This window comes from Labeo rohita, chromosome 8 (assembly GCF_022985175.1).
Source record: "Labeo rohita strain BAU-BD-2019 chromosome 8, IGBB_LRoh.1.0, whole genome shotgun sequence".
NCBI classification, from domain to species: domain Eukaryota; kingdom Metazoa; phylum Chordata; class Actinopteri; order Cypriniformes; family Cyprinidae; genus Labeo; species Labeo rohita.
The window spans coordinates 2,012,845-2,037,124 of record NC_066876.1 but is presented as its reverse complement, the minus strand read 5'-3'; the positions used below and the strand labels follow the sequence as shown (position 1 = coordinate 2,037,124).

Genomic DNA, 24,280 nt, shown 5'->3' with positions numbered 1-24,280 from the left:
TGACCATATTAGCTCGGTTCTGTTAACACTGCACTGGCTCCCTTTGAAACATCATATAGATTTTAAAGGGGTCATATGATGCAATTTAATGTTTTCATTTGTCTTTGGAGTGTTACAAGCTGTTTGTGCATATATAGGTTCTGTAAAGTTGCTAAGATTAAAGTCTCAAACCCAAAGAGATATACTTTATAAAAGTTAAGACTCAGCCAGGCCTAAAATGGCTCATTCAAACACGTCCCCACGAATCTACAAATCATTCATTAATGATGAAATAATCATTCACAAAACATTCATAAATGATTAATAAATGATATGCTATTTGTGTGTTTTGTTAATTCACAAGTCATTTACAAGTAATTAGTTAATGATGAACTAATCATTTACAAAACATGACTATACATTTACAAATGATTAAAAAGTGCTAATATTAATACTTTTCATAATGTTAATATTTTCATCATTATGTAATCATTTGTAAATCTAATAATTTGTAAATGATTTGTAACTTAATTACAAAACATAGATAAAAATACTAATATATCACTTATTAATCATTTATGAATGCATAGTCCTGTTTTTTTAATGATTATTTCATCATTAACTAATCACTTACAAATGATTTACAACTGAACATTATTATAAAGTGTTACCGCAATTTTAAAACATTTTATTTCATATATATATACATATATTACTAAAATAATAGGAAAAATTATTGCTTATTATTTTTCTTTTTACTTCAGCCCAATGTTGTCCAGTGAAATGACAATTTGCTGTTAATGTACTCACCCTCAGGCCACTAAAGATGTAAGTGACTTTTTTTCTTTAATAGTAAAGAAGATTTTTAGCTGAATCCATTGTTCTTGGCAATTCATACATCACACATCTGTGGCTGCCTGTTTTTGAGAGCCAAAAAAAAAAAAAAAAAAAAAAAAAAAGCTACAGATTAAATGAATTAATAAATACTACTATTAATCAATAATGTTAATAGAAATTAATACCCACGGTTCCTGACAATACATTGAGGTCTGTTCAAGAAACTGAAAATGAATAATCCACAGCAAACGGTTCTCAGCGTGTTCACATCTGTCTTGTTGCATAATGACATATGTGCATGTGCACATACTCATACGTGAGCCGACACTGTTTGTTTACAACAGAGGGAGAACCATGTGCAGACGTTCAATGGCTGATGACATGGAATTGTGAAAAGTGAACTGTTTCCTTCAAGTTATTATTCTAGAATAAATGTAGGAATGCCTAAAAAACCCTGACTTGAGAACAGTTACCTTGTTCATGTAAAAATACAAGACAGAATTGTATTTTCTTTTCTTTTTTTGTCAGTGTAAGTAATGCCTATTTAACAAGGAAAATCTAAACATGAACTGTAAGTGAATGAAGTTACAGAAAACTTTAGAACACCTTCTCTTTCCAGGTGCTTTTTTTGCTAACCTTGGAGGCTTGCCTTAAAGCAGCTTTGTTCTTAGTGTCCAATTCCCTGGTGACTCTTGGAATTAGCCTCTGTTGAGAACATCTTTCTGTGTTCCCTGTGTATGCGGTACTCTCTCTACAGAACAACACACATCCTCTTCTACAAACTAAAAGCAAACAAAATCATTGTAAATGGAGATAGAATGGCTTTACGGTGTGGTTACCATATTACCATTTTTTTCGCTTATCTTTAATTCACTGAAGCTTTAACCAGGGCAAAATCACAACCGTTCAAGATGGAGTTTAATAGTTCAGAAGGCTGATTGTATCTCACAAGTCAGACTTTATTTTTTGCAATTTTTTTGGGCTAAAAATGAACTAAAATCAGTTATTGAACAAGTACAAGAGACATCAGTGTACAACTGTCACCTTGTCCCGATTCACAACTGCAAAATTATAATTTCCTGTTGGATCTGAATTGCTGTTGAGCTGTCGTGTCCAGTTTTGTGGGAAATATCAGTTTTGTCTGTGTTTGCATGGTTACATCACATCCATAAACAGAAGGAAGAAGATCCAGCTACTATGTACCATGTGTGTGTGATAAAAATTGTTTTTTACAGTCACTTAGAATTTGAACTTGTCAGCTGCTTTTAATCAAGAAAGTTCAACATCGTTAACATCTGCGGAACCTGTTGTCACAACTGAGAAATGTTAAACTGTGGAGAGTCTACAGTCAAAAAGAGAACGGGGCAGAAGCCTTGGATTGAAATTGGGACTGAATTTTTTATTTATTTTATTGTTTCACTGTAAAATCTGAAAGTTTAAACTTTTGGATTAAATCCAAACTGAGCTCATAAAATGCAGCCCCAGTAAAATTACTGTCAAAAGGTTTCTGTTCAGTACAACATACTGTAACCTGCTTTAGATGGTGTGAATATTTTCTGCTGAAATGTTTAGCAATTACTGAACAGAACACTGATTGAGGCTATACTGACCAATTACAGGCAGTCTTTCCTCTGCAGCCCATGCAGTGTGGATTGTAGACAGGTTAGCAAGCAGCTAATGTGCTTAAGGCTCCTCGTTGTAGGGTAACTCTCCTGTAATCTGTAAATCCTCTTCATAAAACCCACCTGTGTGAAATATGCTGAGCCCTGAGCACATCTACCCAAGCATTTCAAAGTGCCAAGGGTAGCCTTAGTCCACCTGGAGTATACTGAAGAGTGAAAATAAGTATTAGAACAAGTACTCCTGGGTTGGTTTTAATATCCTGGATAAAAATGACTGCTGAATGAATTTCTTGTTCTTGAAATAATGTGCTTGGTTAAATGATCAAGACCAGTAGCTGAAGAGGTTTGTAGCATTCTGGTTTCTTTAGATCAACCCAAGGTCATGAGCGCACTTTCTCAGAAAACACATACAAACTAGCTAGATGTGTATACTTTGAATGTATCGAGACATGCCACTAGTGCACTTGTTAGGGATCTTGTAGTGTGTGACTTGCTTGCCTATGGTTCTCCTCAGGCATATAGCTTATATTATCCCAACATGCCTTGTTAGTACTAATGCAGCACACGAACATTAAACTACTTGTGGTTCGAGTAGTTTGCGTATTGAATCATTTCAAACCTAAAAAACGTTTGGCTTCAACTGTGAGTGTGCCATCTTCAAACAATAGCCCTTGGTTTGATGTTTGAATCTATTTAAAATGGGTCCAAATCTTATTCGGGGCCTCTGCGTTGTTCTTTATGTGACATGTTGCAATCCAAAATGGGGAGCAGTCAATGCTTGAATGTGTCCCAAAGGAAGTTTTGTGTTTTTTTTTCCACTGCTTACCTGCTGGTCAGGTACAACCTTAATAACTTGATAAGTTGCCAGATATGCAGTGCAATGATGCCTGGGATTATTTTATTAGCTGTGGCCTAAATAGACTCATGCTGACGGCTTGGAAACATCAGTTAATCCCGGGCGAGTCTCTATAAAGCGGGGTGCGTGCACGGCCCGTCAAGTCGTAGCACGGTCCTGCCTCGTTTCTCTACAGTCCTACCGAGCCATCGAAAGACTACCGCGGAAGGGGCTGAGCACAACATCCAACCGCAGCCATGAACGGTACAGAGGGACCGGCATTCTACGTGCCTATGTCCAACGCCACCGGCGTTGTTAGGAGCCCGTACGATTATCCCCAGTACTACCTGGTGGCACCATGGGCGTACGGCTGCCTGGCCGCGTACATGTTCTTCCTCATTATCACCGGCTTCCCTGTCAACTTCCTCACTCTGTACGTCACCATCGAGCACAAGAAGCTGCGTACACCTCTCAACTACATCCTGCTGAACCTCGCCATCGCTGACCTTTTCATGGTGTTCGGTGGTTTCACCACAACGATGTACACCTCGTTACATGGCTACTTCGTCTTTGGGCGCGTTGGCTGCAACCTGGAAGGCTTCTTTGCTACCCTGGGCGGTGAAATGGGGCTTTGGTCCCTGGTCGTGCTGGCCTTCGAGAGGTGGATGGTCGTCTGCAAGCCCGTGAGCAACTTCCGCTTCGGGGAGAACCACGCCATCATGGGCGTCGTCTTCACCTGGATCATGGCCTGCTCCTGCGCCGTGCCTCCCCTGGTCGGCTGGTCCCGCTACATTCCCGAGGGCATGCAGTGCTCGTGCGGAGTCGACTATTACACCCGTGCCCCCGGCTACAACAACGAGTCCTTCGTCATCTATATGTTCATCGTGCACTTCATAATTCCATTCATCGTCATCTTCTTCTGCTACGGTCGTCTCGTGTGCACCGTCAAAGAAGCCGCCGCCCAGCAGCAGGAGTCCGAGACCACCCAGAGGGCTGAGCGTGAGGTCACCCGCATGTGCGTCATCATGGTCATCGCCTTCTTGATTTGCTGGATCCCCTATGCCAGCGTGGCCTGGTATATCTTCACCCACCAGGGGAGCGAATTTGGGCCCGTCTTCATGACACTGCCAGCCTTCTTTGCCAAGACCGCTGCCGTCTACAACCCATGCATCTACATCTGCATGAACAAGCAGTTCCGTCACTGCATGATCACCACCCTGTGCTGCGGCAAGAACCCCTTCGAGGAGGAAGAGGGCGCCTCCACCACTGCATCCAAGACCGAGGCTTCATCCGTGTCCTCCGTGTCCCCTGCGTAAGCACACGTCCGAGACACATGACGAGCAGCGACGTGCACTGGGCTTCGACGGCAACCGACGACACAGACACCACAAAAAGTGTTCGGCCCAGAGAAACGAGCGACCGCTACCACTTGCAGAAAAAAAAATGTCTGTCAGTTTTCCTTTTTGTATTTTTACAAAACCCAATTGGTTCAACCAAAAGACAGTTTTGAGAGAGGACAGACCATGTCCCAGTTTCAGTACATCCAGCGAGTCCAGCGTAATGGTGCATAAGATTCTTTTTGTTTTTTCCTCCTAAAATGCAGCAAAAGGAAAAATATCTTAACTCTCTTACTGTTGGACTCCTTATACTGGCTTTGTTGTGATTGTAGAGGCATGTATTCAAGGCAACGTAACAATAAAAAGCACTTTGCAAATTAAATCGCTCTGTTTATGTTTTGATTGCGCTGTGATGTGAATGAAATAGCATTTTAAATCAAATAAACTATACTGATTTCTGACGAGAGCTTTAATGTGGTGTATATATTTCCGCTGCTACCGTCTCCGATAAAGGCAGAGTGCTTTTTCTTAGATCAACATCAAGACAATACCACAGAGTTTCAGAACTGAAAAAATACACATTCAGGTAACAGCGCCGTAATTATGGATATTATAACAGGCTCAATATGTTATTCGATGCAAGCATAAGACTGGGGCAATCCTCACTGTCACCTTGGATTAAAGGCTTTATGAAGGATGATTTGACAGATATGTATGGACGAATTAGCTAGGATCAGAACTGACGTGTTAATCCAGCTCAGGTCAGAGTGGTGAAAATAGATTATGATTATGTAGAGTTTGCCTTTCACTGGCATCTGTGTAAACAGGGACACAAGCGCACAGCATCACACAACATTTGGCAACACTTCAGATTAAGGAAAACTATTTGTTAACATTCACCAGTTGCTTATTAACATGCATATTACTAGCATATTGGCTGTTTATCAGCAATTATAAAGCACATATTAATGCATGACCTTATTTTAGAGGGCCCCACACCTAAACCTAATTATTACAAACAACTTACCTTTAACAAGCGGCGGGAACTTATTGAGGGAAAACTCCTAGTCAACAGTGAATTTGTGCTCCTTAATCTAAAGTGTTAGCCAACGTGGTGGCCTGGAGGAACACGGCTTGCTTTGAGAACACCTTTTTTGGAATATTGCTGATACGAATGCCTTGACAATACAATCAGCCAACATCATGAGTCTGTGATGGCCAAAAATAGACCTTTGCAGACATTAAAACCTATTTTGTTTATGCATATGTTTTTGGTGTGCAGCTGAAAAAAAAAAAAAAAAACATCTAAAGAATTTATTACATTCACAGAGAAATCCTAAAATTGCCTGGACAATATCATTGACACATGGATAAAAGAAAACCAAGGAAGGTCTGAGAAGGTCAGACATGAGATTATAGCCATGCGTGGACAAGCGCAAGTCTACAAATACATGCAACGCAGCTTTGCAAATGGACAGCGTTTGCATTGTGCGTAGGTTTCGGTGTCTGCACATTTGTTTTTAGCTTTTTGTTAAATGTAGATGTCATACCAACACGAGGAACACAGAATTGCGAATTTGTATGGAAAACTTTATTTGATAATAAAAATAGCATTCACAGACTTCTTTTCGATAGCTACATATACATTGTGATCCATCCAAACAAAAAGAAAAAAGCTTTACTGTGTGAGTCCACGTCTACTTGAACTTAGACTAATGTTATGTAGAACTTCATGAGTCAAATAAAGCTATGGACAATGCAGAATTTTTATATATATATGCATAGTTTCATTAAAAAAAAATAGACCATATACATGTACTGCTTTTATCGACACGAAAAAAAAAAAAGCATTTAAAATCCATATAACTTTTCAGAGACCACAGACAGTATACAAGATCTCTAGAAAAAAAGCAGGCTATCCATCACAACAGATATTCAACCTCCTTCCTCGAAAAGCATCAGTTTCCCATCATCCTTCCTGGAGAGAGGGAAAAAAAAAATACAACTTTACATATGCCTGATTCTGAGTACACACGTTATCCACAGAGTAGAAACATATTAGCATCTTCTTCTAGGTGGACATCTTTCATAAATTCTTTTTTTGTACAGAGAAAAGGCAACAGTATCCTTACCTACACAGGTGTGAAGTTCATACAGTAATAAAATTTGTACAAAAGACAGCAGCTGATACGTTCATTTACAGATACAGTACTATTCAGATGACGCTGAAGGAATTCCCTGTTCTCGTTCCTGGTCGAGAGATGACGGTCCTGTCGAAATGCACGAAACAGCTGTGTTCCCAAACAAACACGTATTGCGTATGCATATCAGCGAAGCTCAGTGGCTCTCGAGAGCGGGGCGGAAAACGAGTGCTGGCTCAGTTTGGCAGATGGGGGTGCCAGGTGCCGCTTTCACGTAGTCTTTCGGATCAGAACCGGCAACCTGAACCTTCCGTGCTTTGTAACTCTACATTCGGCTCAAAAGGTGTGCTGCGTTGACGTGTCACATAAATTTTTTTTTTTTCACAAGCTTGTTACGGGATTCCATTCGTTCAGAGCGCTTCAATCGCCTTTGGTACTCTACTGTATGGAGGTAAAGGTGGCTGCGTAAGGGACCGTTCAAAATATTTCAGACTTTTGCTTAAAATGACATTTGCTCACATTTCATATATCCAGTGTTCGCTGATGAATGCATTAGCCGTGTTCCTGTAGCTCAAGCGTTCGATGGGATCACTTTCTACGAGCATCCGATTCATTCATAAAATAACTTGCTCTAAGCTGATGTTCATGGGTCAACTGTGCATATGTGCCTTTAGTCTCATTTCTGGTGATTACGGAGAGAAAGCAAAACATTGTGCCACAAGATAACATTTCTCTGCTTTCATTTCCCCCTCTTTTTTGCTAATGGGCAGCTCACGCCTCAGTCCAGTGCAGTGTTAGGACAAACAACGTCAGATATTACACAACAGACCGAGACTGAAAGATGCTTTTTTTCATCTGGACATCCCATCAAGTTACATTTCAGTTTTTTAAAATAAATATACAGCTTAAATATATATTACTCAATTAAACAGTAGCTTCATAGTCCGACTTCAGGCGTCTTTTAAAATGTACAAACAAAGAAACAAATGTTGAATGCTTGTGCTCTGGTTCAGTAAGTCTCAATTTAGAGAAAAGAGGACACACAAAGTAGACGCATTTTGAAAAAAAGTCTATCTTTAAACAAAACGTGGATCTCGCTCGCAACACAACATATAAGAACGAAGGGACAGAAGAAAACTAGAAAGAGAAGCGTTGTTCGGCGGTGGCGAAGCTCGAATCCGTGGAGCGCTCAGATGCTGAGGTCTGCGTGGTTCTCCTTGTAAAGCCGTCTCTTGCTCGGAGAGTTCTGACCGAGGCCTCGGCCCACGCCGGTCCCGTTCGCGCCACCGGCTTTCAGCGCGTTGTAATAATCCCTAAGTTGTGGAGTCGCGCCCTCTTCCAGGTAACTTCCGTCACTGCTGCTGTCCGATTTCCTGTGGAAGTGTCTTTCCGAGGCTCCGTTGATGAAATATCCCTGTCTGTCAGCTTGACTGGATGGAGAGCCGTTGAGCAGAATGTTCCTGTTCTTTAAGCCGCGTTCAGGTGTGTGAGAGTGAGCGAGAGCGTGGGCCGGGGGTTTGTGGGATCGCTCAGGGGTGGACGCAAAGTAGCTCTCTTTGTCGTAGTTCCTGCGGGGAGTTTGTGGCTCTTTTTGGGGCCTCAAATGCCTTTCTGGAGTGGAGATCTGGCACAGCAGGTCCTGGGAGGAGCCCTGATAGCTTCGCTCAGGGGACCGATCTTTATACGAGCGTGTTGCGCGCCGGTCCACGGACTTGGCCCTACGGCGGTCCGGAGAGATGTTGCGCTTCCGGGCGGAGGAGCGATCCAAGGACCCGCTCCGCACCTGAGATCCAGCGCCGCTCTGCGCGTCCACGGACACTTTACGGCCTCGCTTCAGCAGATCCTGATTGGACGTTTTCCTCCCGAATCCGCCCTCTTTCCGTAACGTTTTGAAGAGCTTGGTGATGCCGCTCTCGGACTCTGACTTCTTGACCTTGCGGTGGGAGCCGTTTTTGCTGCTGTCGGGGGACGGCGAGGGGCTGGGACGGTTGTTCCAGGAAGGGTGGTGCGGAGCGCCGGAATATGGTCCTGTGCCGCCGTCCCTCTCTCGTTCTCTCGCCTGATCGTACTGTCTGTCTTTCGGTTGGTGCTGCTTGGGCTGGAATGGTGTGTGATACTCTGATGTATAGCTGGACTCGGACAGATGATGAAAGGGGCCGCTGGCCAGCAAGGTCCTCACTTCCGAATTATTTTGTGGCCCGGGTGAGGGAGGGTAGCTGTCATTTGGGCCGTCTGGAAATAAACGAAGAAAGGCATTTCATTAGGCCACTGAAAAACCCTCAGCTATTAACAATTAAGACATCACACAAAACAGCAACATAAAAGCAAACATTTCACACAACATTTATACGAGCAGTCAAAGCTTTGGACACACCCAATCATTTCTTTATTAAAGCAAGTCATGTTCAAACAAACAAACTAGACGGAATGACCAAGAAAATGCTAAACTGTCTTATATTCATTAATGGAGATTTCTGCAAAGTACAAAGTACTTTGCCCTGAATGAAAGTTCTGAAGAACTGTGATTTGTGGTCGCCACCACACGAACCGCAGAAATCTCCATTGCCTGAGCGTGTCATTTACAGACACTGGCGAGATGCAAAATCAGTGCTCCTGAAAAACAGGAGTGGAAGTTGTCAAATGATATCATTTGGAGGCATCAACAATGGATAGAAGCTCCAAAAACCTTGCTTCTGGCAACACACAGTGTTTGACACTTTTTGGTGTTTCTCATACGTGATCATGTTTTAATACAGTTCAGTGGACAAAAAGCTTTAAAAGACATATGTAAATTTTACAGATGTGTAAAATCAAGACCAAGTACACATTTCACCAGCTCAGTTCCACTGATTGCAGCAGGAATACCTGCACTCTCCAGCGAACTCTTCCTAAATGCAAGGACATTCAGGATGTTTCACTCATAGCCAAGATGTTTTCAAGGTAGGCGAAAGCTTCCTCCATTAAGAAAGACACAGCTGAACCGGCTAAAGCATCATTTCCAGATAAGGAATTGCACACACTGTCCATTCTATTCACAGCACGCACTTTACTGGTCACACATAATTTGCTGATTTTATATCTGAGCTGGTGTTGGCTACAGATAAGGTCTTAATAGTAGGTGACTTTAACATCCATGTTGATATTGAAAATGATGCGCTGGCAGCTGCATTTACAGACATTCTAAATTCTATTGGAGTTAGACAACACGTGTCAGGTTCCACTCATTGTCGAAATCATACTTTAGACTTAATACTGTCACATGGAATTGATGTCAATGCCGTTGAGATTCTGCAGCAAAGTGATGATATCTCTGATCATTATCTAGTCTCGTGTATTCTCCAGATGACTAAAACTGTAAATTCAACTCCTTATTACAAGTATGGTAGAACCATCACTTCTACTACAAAAGATTGCTTTCTAAGTAATCTTCCTGACTTATCTGAATTCCTCAGCATGTCCAATAGCTCAGAAAAACTTGATGATAACAGAAGTAACAGAAACTATTGACTCTCTCTTTTCCAGGACTCTAGATACGGTCGCTCCTCTGCGCCTAAGGAAGATTAAGGAAAATAGTCCGACCCCGTGGTATAACGAGCACACTCGCGCCCTAAAGAGAGCAGCCCGGAAAATGGAGCGCAGCTGGAGGAAAACAAAATTAGAGGTTTTTCGTACTGCTTGGCGGGAATGTACCCTATCGTACAGAAAAGCGTTAAAATCGGCCAGATCTGACTACTTTTCGACTCTTTTAGAAGAAAACAAACATAACCCTAGGTATTTATTCAATACAGTGGCTAAGTTAACAAAAAATAAAGAACCAACAGGCACTGACTATACTCATCAGCATAGCAGTAATGACTTTATGAACTACTTTACTTCTAAGATCGATACAATTAGAGACAAAATTGTCACTATGCAGCCGTCAATTACAGTGTCGCATCAGATAGTGCGCTATAGATCTCCTGGGGAACAATTCAACTCATTCTCTACTATAGGTCAGGAAGAATTGTATAAACTTGTTAAATCATCTAAACCAACAACTTGTATGCTAGACCCTATTCCATCTAGGCTACTAAAAGAGATGCTTCCAGATCTCATAGATCCTCTGCTAAATATTATTAATTCATCACTGTCATTAGGATATGTCCCCAAAACCTTCAAACTGGCTGCTATTAAGCCTCTAATTAAAAAACCACAACTTGACCCCAACGAATTAACTAATTACAGACCTATCTCGAATCTCCCATTTCTGTCAAAGATATTAGAAAAGGTTGTATCCTCACAGTTATCTTCCTTCCTACAGAAATATGATATCTGTGAGGATTTTCAGTCAGGTTTTAGACCGTACCATAGTACTGAGACTGCTCTTATTAGAGTTACAAATGATCTACTCTTATCATCCGATCGTGGTCGTATCTCTCTGTTAGTGCTACTGGATCTTAGTGCTGCGTTTGATACTGTTGACCACAACATTCTCTTGAATAGACTTGAGAATTATGTTGGCATTAGTGGTAGTGCATTGGCATGGTTCAAATCGTATCTATCTGACCGCCATCAATTCGTGGCAGTAAATGATGAGGTATCATATCGATCTCAAGTGCAGTATGGAGTACCACAAGGCTCAGTACTAGGGCCGTTACTCTTTACGCTTTACATGTTACCCTTGGGTGATATCATCAGGAAATATGGTGTTAGCTTTCACTGCTATGCTGATGATACCCAGCTCTATATTTCTTCGCGGCCTGGCGAAACGTACCAATTTAAAAAACTAATGGATTGTGTAGTTGAGTTAAAAAATTGGATGACAAGTAATTTCTTACTGCTAAATTCTGAAAAAACAGAGGTGTTAGTTATTGGGCCTAAAACCTCAGTGTGTAATAACCTAAAACACTGTCTAATACTTGATGGCTGTTCTGTCAATTCTTCGTCATCAGTTAGGAACCTAGGTGTGCTATTTGATGGTAATCTTTCCTTTGAAAACCACATCTCTAGTATTTGCAAAACTGCATTTTTCCATCTCAAAAATATTTCTAAACTACGACCTATGCTATCAATGTCAAATGCTGAAACATTAATTCATGCGTTTATGACCTCACGGTTAGATTATTGTAATGCTTTATTGGGTGGTTGTTCTGCTCGCTTAATAAACAAACTCCAGCTGGTCCAAAATGCAGCAGCTAGAGTTCTTACTAGAACCAAAAAGTATGATCATATTAGCCCGGTTCTGTCTACACTGCACTGGCTCCCTATTAAACATCGTATAGATTTTAAAATCTTGCTAATTACTTATAAAGCCCTGAATGGTTTAGCTCCCCAGTACCTGAGTGAGCTCTTATCGCATTATAGTCCCTCACGTCCGCTGCGTTCTCAAAACTCTGGCAATTTGATAATACAGAGAATATCAAAATCAACCGCGGGCGGCAGATCTTTTTCTTATTTAGCGCCCAAACTCTGGAACAATCTACCCTACAATGTTCGGGACGCAGACACACTCTGTCAGTTTAAATCTAGATTAAAGACCCATCTCTTTAACCTTGCTTACACATAACAAATCCACATTCTTATAATTCAAATCCGTTAAAGGATTGTTAGGCTGCACTAATTAGGTCAACCGGAACCGGGAACACTTCCCATAACACCCGATGTACTCGGTGCATCGTCAGAAGAATGGCATCTACGCTAATATTAGTCTGTTTCTCTCTTATTCCGAGGTCACATTAACCACCAGATCCAGTCCGTATCCAGATCAGATGGTCGCTGCAGTCCCCCGGATCCAGTCCGAACCCAGCCCAGACGGTGGATCAGCACCTAGAGACAACCTCTACAGCCCTGAATGTCAGTGGAGTCCACATCAACTAGATGAGCCCCAGAGACGGATCCACATTAAAGACCACATCACCTAGACGGCTGTCGGCACAAGACCACGGGAACTTTGGCCAGAGGAGAACTGGCCCCCCGACTGAGCCTGGTTTCTCCCAAGGTTTTTTTCTCCATTTGTCTCCATTTGAGTTTTGGTTCCTTGCCGCTGTCGCCTCTGGCTTGCTTAGTTGGGGACACTTTCTCTTAACACAATATTGCATTTTATTTTATTGTTTTTGATTAACTACCTTTACCTATAATGTGAGTGTTTAATGTTGCCTTTGGCATTGTTGATGTACTGCTTCCTATTTAATACTGTACAGCCGCCTTGTCACAATTCTGTATTGTTAAAGGCGGTATATAAATAAAGGTGACTGACTGACTGACATAAGTCAGGACATCTGTGGACCTCTGGCAGACCTGGTCTAAGTCCTTTTGTGGCCAGGTACTCCATATCTCACTGAGGCAGATAATGGCCATTATGTCAGATTTCTCAGAATCAGGGTGAGGATACATGCAAACCACCTCCAGAGAGGAGACATATCACAGGTCTAGAATCAAGATCAGAAAGGTCTTTATGTAGTTTTATTAGTTCCCCCTTCACTTGTAGGATTGCTAGGCAAGAATGGACGGTCATTGAACATCTGTGCATGCTCCGTGTACTCCTAATTAGCCTATAGGCCAATGTTGTAGGCTGCACATATGGGCAAGAAGCTTGTCTTTTAGTGCCTTGGCAGCCAACTTCATGATGAAGACATGGCGATGGGGAATAATGGGCAGCTTAGAGCAACTGCAATTGTGTTGCCACCCAAGAGTCAGAATATGTCCTTTTTTTTTTTTTTTTTTTTTTTTACAAAAAACTGGGCTTCAAGATGTTTGCAGAGAGATTTGAGCCTTATCACAGCATAGCAACAACCATACTCAGAAAGAAGAGCTGGAACCTCACTCGATTTTCAGACTCTTTCAGAAGGACAGACTATCAAGACTTGCTGAACTCCAGCTGGGTGCCGACATTCTGAGTTTCAAACATCACAGTTAGAGACAAGGCCGTGCTGTGTAGAGACTTGAACTGGTTGTGTCTGATGAGGACGTGCAGTGCTGGGGACCCAAAGACAGGTTCACTGAGAAGCACTGCTTTAGAGCACACTATGCCATTATGTTGAGACAACAAGGATATGCCAAGGACAAATGGACATAGGTGTTAAAGTCAAAGTAACAACAAGATGGGGTGGTAAAGAATATATCTTCACAATGAAGTGTACCAAATGACAGAGTGAAATGGGTGCCAAACGTGCATTTCTAAAACCACTGACAATGGTGAATCCTTACAGATGTGTCTTAAAGGCAGCTGATTACTTTTCAGGAAATTGTTGTTCACGAGCCGAGTATGCAACTACAGTAACTGTTCTCATCCACAGGTTCACATTATGGTGTACCTACATAGTACAGTAGCTATCATTTGGCTCTTTATGTCTAAAGGTTTCTGGTCCACTGAATACAGACATTCTTTTCTTCCAATGATTTTTGACACATGGCCTGTTTCGCTTACATTTCTCAAAGGTGCTAATGTTTGTGAAGGGCACTGTTTGTCGTTACTGCCACACTTTGTTTGACCACTTAATGCTATGCTACGTGGATTAATAAACGGCCATTGATCTGTAGATGAGCATAGGTCTTTATAGAATAATATCTTTTTATCACAAGTCCAGAATACAAAAATCACACTCGTTTCATTACTTGCTTCTGGGTGAATCTACCAAAACTTGTTATTTGGGTAACATTTCACCTTACAATCAACATAAATAAAAACAAAGTCTATTTTCATATTATTTTTAATTGTTTTGTAATGCTACTTTTTTGTGTCCAAGACAAGTTCTTGTAACATTCACCCATCAGCGTTATGAGAGCAGTGCAGGGTCGACAACATCCACACACTGTGCATCACACAGGCGTCTGAGCATTCCACTGACAGCATCCATCGGGAACACGAATCCATCGAGCATGCGATCGGCTGAGTGGATTCACCGGGGTGAGATGAAAGCGTGGCATGGGAGCAGGTGAGGGCTACAACACACGTGCGCCTAAGCAGGGCTTATAACGTGTAAGGGCTGACACACAGAACGTCCTTTACAAACCGTGGCTTGGTTTTGACCCATTAGGTAGAAGCAGGGCTCGCCCAACTTATCATTCCTCAGACAGGCAGCGAGATGGGGGCCCATCATAGCTGAGGAGCCCGCCAGAGAACGACAGATCAGGAAGAGAGAGAAACAGAGATAAATAAAGAGAAAGAAAACATGCAGCACTCAGACAAATGACAATAGTTTTATCTGCTCAACTTGATGAACTGGATGATTTCACTCTCTAGATGAATACATCAGACTACCTAACAGAGGCTGACTGATTACCAAGAAGTAACAATTTTATGGTAGAGAGCAAAAGACAGTTCAGGATAGATTAGAACGTGAAGACTGAACACTTTGAAACAAAATGCAAAAAGCATTAAGACAGGAGGTTAACTTGACTAGTACCCACCGTACTCTGGCACGGATCCATCTCCTCTCTTCAGCACCAGTCGAGCTCGTCTACCACCGTTCTTGATCAGCTCGATGGCACGAGAATGCTTCATGTTTTTTGTACTTTCACCGTTGATCTCCAGTATTTCATCACCAACCTGTAAACAAGGCGGACACCAGCATTAGCTTACGAGAGGCTCAAAATGGCATTGTGAGCAGCGTTTCTCACCTGAGGAACAAAACCATGTGCTTCTCACAAATGAAAATGCTATTTGTTAAAAGCTGAAAACACACTATGGTGCAGAAAAATGTGAGTAAATGCTAATCTCGGTTTAGAGATGCACATGGGAAGTGAAAGAGAACAGAAACATTACTGACTCACATGCGCACACGCTTCTAAAGCCAAACTGTCAATCTCGTTTCAACACACCAAGCGAAAACAAACCTGTCTGTCCTGGAACAATATCTGAATTATGAGTTCAGACCAGACTAAAGAAAAAAGGTTTTATACAGAATCTTTGGGTCAGTCTCTTTCTTTGATATGTATGGAAGTGATGTATTTACATTTTTCAACAATTTGCTTTCATGCAAATGCACATCTGGTGAAAAAACAGGTCAATGAAATTAAGAGGAAAATGAATGAGCAGCTGGTGCATGCAGTTTCAGAGGAGCAGATAGTTTTCGACAGCATGGTCTTGTCTCTGGCCGGCTGTGGAAAGAGCAAGTGAGGAAGACGAGACAAAAGTGGCTCCTTCGGTGGACTAAAGGCTTTGGTGAATGATATGAGACTGATCAGTGGCCTAAACAGGCTGACAGTCATCAAAGACTGCGGTTGCTGGTCATTACTAAAGACAATGTGCAATTACAACATCTGCTAAACTAAAAGCAATGTGTTACATTTCATGTCTCACTTTAACAGTTTAAGCAGCTTTTATTTATATATATATATATATATATATATTAGGGCTGCACTATAAATTGCATGCGATTGTCAGGCGCGTTTAGCCAGAAAAGCCGGTACTTTGATTAAATAGTAAATCTCCATCACGTGCGTTCAGCTGGAGCGGCAATTAATACACAGAGCCGTTAATCACTGACAAGCTACGCAAAATTGCGTTCATAATCACAGATGAATCGCATTCGATTATGAGCGCGATTTCGCGTAGCTTGTCAGTGATTTACGGCTCTGTGTATCCATTTGGAAGAATCAATGTTTTTTTTTTTTCATGTACAGACTATCATATTGTTATTTTAAAGTATGTTGCTCAGTTTTTAGTCGTGTTTCTTCAACTTTGGGTACTTCCAACATTGATGCATTTGTAGAGAAATTTTTAGGTGATCGTAAAACAACAGATCAGAACTTGCAGAATCTGTGTGCTAAAGAACAAGTCATTGTGGAGTTAACGGATTGCATTAACACTTTGAAAAGTAACAGGTCTCCAGGTAAGGATGAACTACCTGGGGATTTTTTTCCATGTCATGCAATATAAAATATTTATTTATATCAAATGACATGGATTGAGAGGAAAAGGAAAAAGTAAAGAGTAGAAAGAGGAGAGGGAGACGAGGCAGAGCTGAACTGATAGTTGGACAGAGCAAGAGATGACGTAGAGAGATTTGATCTTCTAACAGAAACAGGATAGTGACAGATCATATCGGTGATGAAGACTGAGCATTACTTTCTTATGCTGATTAAAGCACTCGCATAACAGATGTCAAAGCAGAACGTGTGTCAGTGGGTCTGTCTTACCCTCATCTTGCCGTTTTTGACAGCAGCTCCGTCCTCAGCTAATCGCAGCACGTACAGGTCCATGTTATACTCCTTTCCACCTCTCAGACTGAAGCCAAAACCTTTACTCTCCCTCTCCAGATCAACCGAATAATACTCTGCCTCCTAAACACACACAAACACAACAAAATCACTAAACAAACCTGACAACTAGTTCATTTTTTATTTTATTTTACAGTGTGTGCACTTACAGTGTGCTTATCCAACAGAATACTGAGTAAAATAAGCTAATTACTTTGGTTAGCATCAGGTTCAGGTACCACAATAAGAACACATGAACAAAATAAAACAGGTTTTTTTTGAGAGACGTGTAAAAAATACTTTAAAATTCTCTTTTTACGATATATCTTTAATATTTAAGATGTTTTTCTTAGACAGCATTGTGATCAGATGGACACTTTTGCTGTTTAGAAACAGTCGGTCTGCACTGGACGCGACAAAGAGACCACTGCAAATCATGTGAACTTTGTGTCAGTACGTCATAAACAGAACGAGGCACCAGTTTACTGTCGCAGCACTGATTATAATGGGTTCTATAGTATTTTGGTGCGATCACTGGAGCATGTTACTTACAGTATGTTTTTCAGTGTAGGGTTAAACACAAGTTATTTCAATGTTTTGTTTTGTTTTTGCCTGTTTTTAATAAATAAGCAAATCTGTGTTTTGTTTTGTCCTTATGAAGTATGGAGTGAAGACTGGTGTGAAAAAATAATCATTTTAGGCATTTTAGCATAAAGCTGCAAAATGTTTTTTTTTTTTTTTTTTTTTTTTTTTTTTTTAAGGGGGCTCTGAATACTTCAGGAATACGCTCAGTTTTAAGATCAGATGGTACAAAAGAAAAAAGTTACAAACCAACTAGTAATCTCCTAGTAAGAGTAGTCCTGATCCCTGAAAACACTTGTATCCCAGTTTAAGAAAGACTCCACAACATACTGTGTGTATCACTGCTCGGCACAGACTGAAGCACAATCAAACCGGTCCTGTTTTCTGCTGTAATGTATGGAGCCTCTCACCTGACTGTAGATTGCTGGTTGGGTCAGAGTTTGTTTGGATTTGTTATTCCTGCTGGATGAACAGAAACAAAGTCAGGCTACTAATAACCTTTTAGTTTTATTTTAGCATCAATACTAAATCAGTGCATACATACATACATACATACACATGTTCTACACATACTAGTGAAGTGTTTGTGTGTGTGTTTCACCTGGGCTCTGTGTTGCTCTGAGGTGTGTGTGTAGTGGTGATGGTGGCAATCTTCTCTGCGTTGGTCAGCAGTGATGCATTTGACGTCTCTGTTCGGTCAGAAAGAAACAAAGGCAGTTGCACTGTTTTAAAAGCACTGCTAAATCAGAAAGTAGAGAAAATGCATGAAACGCAGCTACAAGTGGTGTTCATCAGGCTCCAAGGATGTAGGTTAGGGTATTTGTAATGCTACAAAGCTTCAGAATCTAAAATTTGATGGGTTTTCAGATTCCACTCTTCAAGTGTGCCACATTTTTATGTATATATTAGGCCGACATTTAATTATTTTTATTAGTCGTGTCTAAAATAGTGTTTCCATCCCTGATCCTGGAGTCCCATCAACACTGTTAAATTAGAGACACTTCCAGACCGTCAGTCTGCTGGGAATGCCAGCGTTAGGATTTACTGGTAAACTGTATAATCTCCAGATTCAGATTTTAGGCCAGAAGCCACCTCAAATATGAGCAAAACAGTTAATTCATTCATCACAGCTCCACCTTGTGGCCAATTCATATAAAATTTGGGAGAAAGAATTACATCTACAGATCTGCTTGCACACACAAAGCTTCGGTTGAGCGCTGCCCCATCTTCCACTCCTCTACTGTCTCTTATTATCTATTGTGTTTTCCTATGATGGAGTGGGAAAATACACCACATCCTGCAGGGAGAGTTACTGCTGCTGATACTCACACAATCATCATCATGTTGAGTTTTACTGGAATGGATGAATTGGAAATGAAAATGGCTCTGTTTGGACTGGATTCAGCTACCGCACCATATTCATAACCACACAGACGAAGCTTTAACAGAGACTAAACGGCTCTGAATTCACAAATCTGATTTTACTGATTTGACTTGATTTAAGGTGGTACCTGGAATGAACCGCAGCTTTAAAAGCTGCCATGAACCACACAATCTCATATCACCATCCTGTTCTTAAGCGCTTTTGCTTCATGGGGATTAATAAACGGGTCAGCAGCTACGCTAACATGAACAGCATTTGTTTCAATCATAATGAAATCACAGACAGAGTTACCGACGGACAGTTTCCTGCTGTTTCAAGACACACATACTAGCAATCCTTCTTGCTTTAAAAAGCAGTCATAAGCACTTGACTATTGATCTATTGATCCAATTAGGAGACGACGAGCACACGAAGCTATGTGCTTATATTTATCAAGCCGTAAAAATGCTGCTTCCCGTACTCAGAACAGCAGTCCTGCACCGCTGCACAGACGATGAGATTGACATGACAGTACTTCTTGATTCAACAACATGTTTCGATGCTTCAGCACACTTGCCCATCATAACTCTGAATTGCCATCATACCTACGAGTTCCACGCTATAGCAAAGAGAGCTTGAGGAGGACATGAGGCCATCTGTAAAACCATGCAGTCTGATAATGTCCCAAAACAAGCAAGCAAATCCACACAGGAACAGAGCAGAAAGAAAGAAACGAAAGTCCCAGTGGAGATCTCAATGTGAGATACCGCTGCAGCGTTAATGTCAGACACAAACTCACCGTCTCCGGGTATGATGCGCAGCGTGACAGTGTTGCCGGCCTCTTTGATGAGGTTGACGATGTCTGAGTGCGATTTGTTGGTGATGGAGCAGCTGTTGACTGCCAGGATACGATCGCCCACCTTCAGCTTCCCACAGCGGTCAGCCGGACTGCACTCGATGATCCGGCCGATTTTATGAGGCATGGCTGCGCACGTGTTTCCCGCTGTGTGTGTGTGTGTATCACAATCCAGAGGCAGAAGAGAGAGAAAAAAAGAACACAGAATAGTGAGACAGAGAGAAGAAGAAAAAATAAGTGACTTATTTTCAGACACCAAAATATAAAAATTCAACCTGCGAAGCATCAATGAAAAAATCTAAACACCAGAAATCAAATCAGTCATAAATGATATCTGATCATATTTATGATGTCATGATCTGAATGTGCTCCACTCCACGGTTATCTCCGTATCTCAGATCTGGTGATGACACCTGTGCACACACACACACAGGTAAACATTCACACAAACATCTCACCGAAGGTAGTGGCGGCATCCGGCCGTGAGACGGACGACACGATCACGAAGCCGAAGCCCTCGTTCTCGCCACGCTGGATCTCCACGTCGTAGGGCTGCAGGACGGCGGGAGCCATGGCCACCACGGTGCTGCCGCTGCCGCCACCTCCGCCGCTGCCGATGCCGCTTGTGCTGCCAGAGCCCGAGCTGACGGTGTTGAGCGAGTTCTGGCTGCCCTGCGGCGTGCGCTTCTCCTCCGTCAGCGACGGCGCCTGCGTGCTGCTGTGGTGAGAGGATGCAGGAGACGGCGGCACGTCCACCTCACCCTTGTACACTACACAAACACACCAGACATATATGAGCTACATTTGTCATGGGACGCCTGTAAAAATACATCTGCATGACTGCTCATGCATGCAGTTATATGTATGACCGAGTTTCGCAAGTGTGTTTGATTGTTCCCTTCATTTTGGTGACAAATGTTTTACAAACAAGGCCCAGTTCGACGCTGGATTTGCACATCGTTTGATACTGAAGGATAGAGCGTTCCCAGGGATAAAGGATCCCGGTCATGATTCGGATCTGCAGTGAAACTGCATCAAATTTCTGTGTTTTGTTAGCAGTCGGCGCGCCAGTGCTCATGACTTTTTAGCTTCGCCCACGGCACGCTTCCAAGAGCTCTGCTGTTTTCAGAGAGAATCGTAAGGCTGTTATCTTTCCTTTATAAATCTGGTAAAACTAAAGACTTTTTGGAGATATGAAGGGTGCAGTTCTACTCCGTAGGTACTCAAGATTAACATGAGCTGTGTGTGTGTTATGTCCCCTTTAATTATCCTGTCTATAGTATATGGTTTAACACTATATGGTTTAAATATGTAAAAAAACATGTTTTAACATTTGATTGCACACCTGTTGCTGCCACCCATTTCAAAAGTTTGCGATTTTGTCCTCTTTTTTCTCGTTCTTCTAAACACCTCCCACTCACTATTACTCTTGTAATCCATTCTCACCATTTCAGTAATGAAAGTGTTCATATTTAAAGTATGTGCACTTCTTTTGTAATTACCTTTTTGATCTTTCCTAACTCTAAAGAGGCAATGAAATTGCCACACAACCTTGTGGTAATGTATGCTTTCCCAGAATTCCAGAGTTTTAGTTGTGTCTGTTAAATTGCAAATTAAAAAATTCAGTGCATCGAATAATGTAATTGACTTAGATTGCGATGTGTCTAAATACTAGTGTCCATATGAACATGCATCATAGCATTTCAAGTCTCATCACAGGTGGTGATGGTCTTGGGTTTGTTGCTGTGTTATGTGCATGTTATGCTGTCGTGCTCTGTAGTGTTGTGGTGGAAATTAAACACAAACAGAAATTAAATAAAAACATTTGTTACTAAACTACAGCTAAACAAAACCGAGCTACAAAATGAGATAAAAACTGTACCTCCGTAAGCGGTTTTACGGCGGACGGTGAGGTTGACGTGACCCTGTTTAGCCGCCTGCTGCATGAGCTGCACCACCAGCTGGTGAGACTTTCCCACCACCGCCGTGCCATCGACGCAGATGAGCTCATCTCCGGAGCGCAGACGGCCATCCTCGTCCGCTGAGCCATACTTCACGATGTGCCCGATGTAGATCTGCCATACATGTCAGGTGAAGAACACTGGTAAGCACTGTGACACAAGCCCGCTCATGTAAAAATCACTGCCTCGGCGTGTTTTTCTGATACCTGGACCCTGTTCTTCATATCACGCTTAACACGCTCCACGTGACAGAACTTTATCAAGATTTGTGTACTCTGTGCAATGTAATACATATATGTGTATCTAAAAACTGATATATACTGCATGCCATTTGTACGTGTGATATCCGACTCACCGGTTCTCCTGGTTCATTTCCCCCCAGGATCCGAAAGCCAAAGCCTGTGTCTTTCCTCCAGAGAAAAATGTCTTGTTCTTGAGAGTCTGGCACTGAAAAAATAAATTAATGAATCAGTTTATTTGCAATATAACTGCAGAGACTTCTACTGTCAAAAAAGCACATATGCTTTTACTAAGCTCAGCTTTGCGAACAACAAATTCTTTATACAAAAATGAACACACCTGTTGTACAGACATCACCAGGTTTCTACTGCTATTGTTAGTACTTCATTTGCATATGTGTGTTAGGTAGAAACAGCAGACGGGTAAGGTGTTTAATGACGCTCCCCTGCCTCGTCCCTTTCCGTGCTGACCGTCAGACAAAGTCTCGGCCAAACAGTAAGTACGAGCAGATTGTTCACCTCAGCACACAGGGAACAACATAATGTTAACCACAGACGCCTAGCGTGGAGCGTTTAATTGGCCTGTTCGCACAGTTCATTTCAAAGGTCTGGATCTGCCAAGCTCGCTCCGTGTGGAGCATTTAACAGGCCTGACTGGGAATTGGCACTATGAGCGGAGCCATCAGGAGTCACCCGACAATCTGCCACCAAACCGCCTGTGCGCACATGGGCATCTACACAGGTACATCCTAAAATCAGACTGGCACAACCTTCACATCAGACATAATGAAGGCTGGGGCTACAGTTTAATGCACTTATGCCACCTGCAGGGCACCAGACTGCCGTGTGCTTACATCAAGTCTTGCTTTTTAAATTACTCCATAGCCATGTGTCACCGCTGAGAATGGGTCATACATAATAAATACTGTGTGACAGAAACTAAAAAAACAGCCATGTTTTCAATGCAATTTTTTTTTTCCATTTTTTTTTTCCCCCCCACAATGGTAAAATATTTTTTCCTGTATCTCGATGTTAAATAAAAAAAAGTATATGCTGATTTACTATAAATGTAAACACTGTGAAACACAAGGTCATGCAAATCATGTGGGATTCGAACCCATGACCACGGCATTACCAACACCACACTCGTCCGTTTGAGCTTCAGGAAGCCCACAGAAAACTAGGTTCTAGTTTTCCATTTTTCTTTCATTTTCCTGTTCACTTGCTTTTCCCACATGCCATTAGTTCATGTCTGTTCATTAACCAAAGCGTAAGTGTAAATATGTAAATACATCCACAGTCCGAAGCGCGTTCACTCTGACTGAGGGACTGTGGGACAGCTGTCAACACAGCTTTCTAGCAAACAGTTGTTTTGGCTTTGGTTGAAACAGAGCAGACAACACAGCCCTTTTTTTTTTTTTTTTTTTTTTTTTTTTATCATTCTCTACTATCCCACACTCCTTACCCAGCTGGGTGGGGTGTGCTTTGCTCATTTCCAACACTCTTCTATCTGCAGCACCTCATCCTTATACATAACTGTATCACTGACAGTCATTTTGTACCTAAATTTCTCTGACCACCTTCTCAGACTATGGATGGCCTTGCTTCACTGATAAGATTTTAACCATCAGTTCTCTGAACTAAATACCCACAGCCAACCTCCACCCACGCACATCCCACTCTTCTTATTTTGCTCTCCGCTCATGAAGAACGAGGTATCCGGTGTTTTCTGTGCCAGCAGTCCTACAACCTGTCCTTAGACCCGATACTCCCTCTCACAACTGACAAACTTCCCCCCGCATTCAGTTTGGCTCGGCTAACCCGCTGCTCAAAAAGCCAACGCTCAATCTCAAAGCAGTTGAAAAGTAAAGACCAGTTTCTCTTTTGTCTGTCAAAAACTCTTGAAACATCTGAGTCCAATCAGCTCTCTGCTTTTCTGTCAGAGGACAACCTACTTGAGAACAACTAGTCTAGATTCAAAAGTGGCAGACTGCTGCTAGTAACAGTCAACTCCAAATCGTTTGGGCTTATTGGACTGGACCTGCAGTCTGCAGTCTTTGACACTGAAAATCACCAGATGTTCACCCTTGGGCATCACAGGAACATCTTCAGATGCTTCAGGCAGACCTCACTGGCAGATCTTTCAGGGTTTCACACAACCTCTCTGGGCATGATCATAAAGGCACACGGCTCCTCCTAACACCGCTGTGCAGATGATATGCAGCTCTATCTGTCATTTCACAGCTGATGACACCACTGCATCTGACAGCCCGAATCTCTGTCTGCACAGACGAAGGAGCATTATCTGCATCATACCCTTCTGAAGATGGAGCTTCTTGTTATTCCTGT

General features: G+C 42.0%; 2 protein-coding genes across 10 annotated transcripts in view; one reads left to right on the top strand and one right to left on the bottom strand.

The window, feature by feature from the left end:
- The first annotated feature begins 3,425 nt into the window (after nucleotides 1-3,425).
- rho (rhodopsin) lies at nucleotides 3,426-4,992 on the top strand. The gene has a single exon (XM_051117788.1). It carries the CDS (start codon nucleotides 3,531-3,533, stop codon nucleotides 4,587-4,589), a length of 1,059 nt encoding a protein of 352 aa, XP_050973745.1. The 5' UTR covers nucleotides 3,426-3,530; the 3' UTR covers nucleotides 4,590-4,992.
- A 1,453-nt stretch (nucleotides 4,993-6,445) lies between these two features.
- magi1a (membrane associated guanylate kinase, WW and PDZ domain containing 1a) overlaps nucleotides 6,446-24,280 on the bottom strand; it is a 65,070-nt gene continuing 47,235 nt past the window's right edge. For 5 of the 9 annotated variants that reach the window (XM_051117744.1, XM_051117747.1, XM_051117746.1 and 2 more), the window contains exons 15-23: nucleotides 22,048-22,139; nucleotides 21,614-21,806; nucleotides 20,190-20,501; nucleotides 19,675-19,878; nucleotides 18,114-18,201; nucleotides 17,923-17,974; nucleotides 16,871-17,014; nucleotides 15,140-15,278; nucleotides 6,446-8,983 (exon numbers count right to left, since the gene is read on the bottom strand). In XM_051117744.1, the coding sequence (XP_050973701.1) occupies nucleotides 7,941-8,983; nucleotides 15,140-15,278; nucleotides 16,871-17,014; nucleotides 17,923-17,974; nucleotides 18,114-18,201; nucleotides 19,675-19,878; nucleotides 20,190-20,501; nucleotides 21,614-21,806; nucleotides 22,048-22,139 (2,267 nt within the window). In that variant the 3' untranslated portion in view covers nucleotides 6,446-7,940. Of the gene's footprint in view, nucleotides 8,984-14,742; nucleotides 14,832-15,139; nucleotides 15,279-16,870; nucleotides 17,015-17,922; nucleotides 17,975-18,113; nucleotides 18,202-19,674; nucleotides 19,879-20,189; nucleotides 20,502-21,613; nucleotides 21,807-22,047; nucleotides 22,140-24,280 lie in introns of all 9 variants that reach the window. The other 4 variants (XM_051117750.1, XM_051117751.1, XR_007828304.1 and 1 more) reach the window with 3 other exon arrangements.

What these genes read in the sequence shown, in the direction of transcription:
- rho (XM_051117788.1), top strand. Translation starts at nt 3,531, where the DNA reads ATGAACGGTACAGAGGGACCGGCATTCTACGTGCCTATGTCCAACGCC.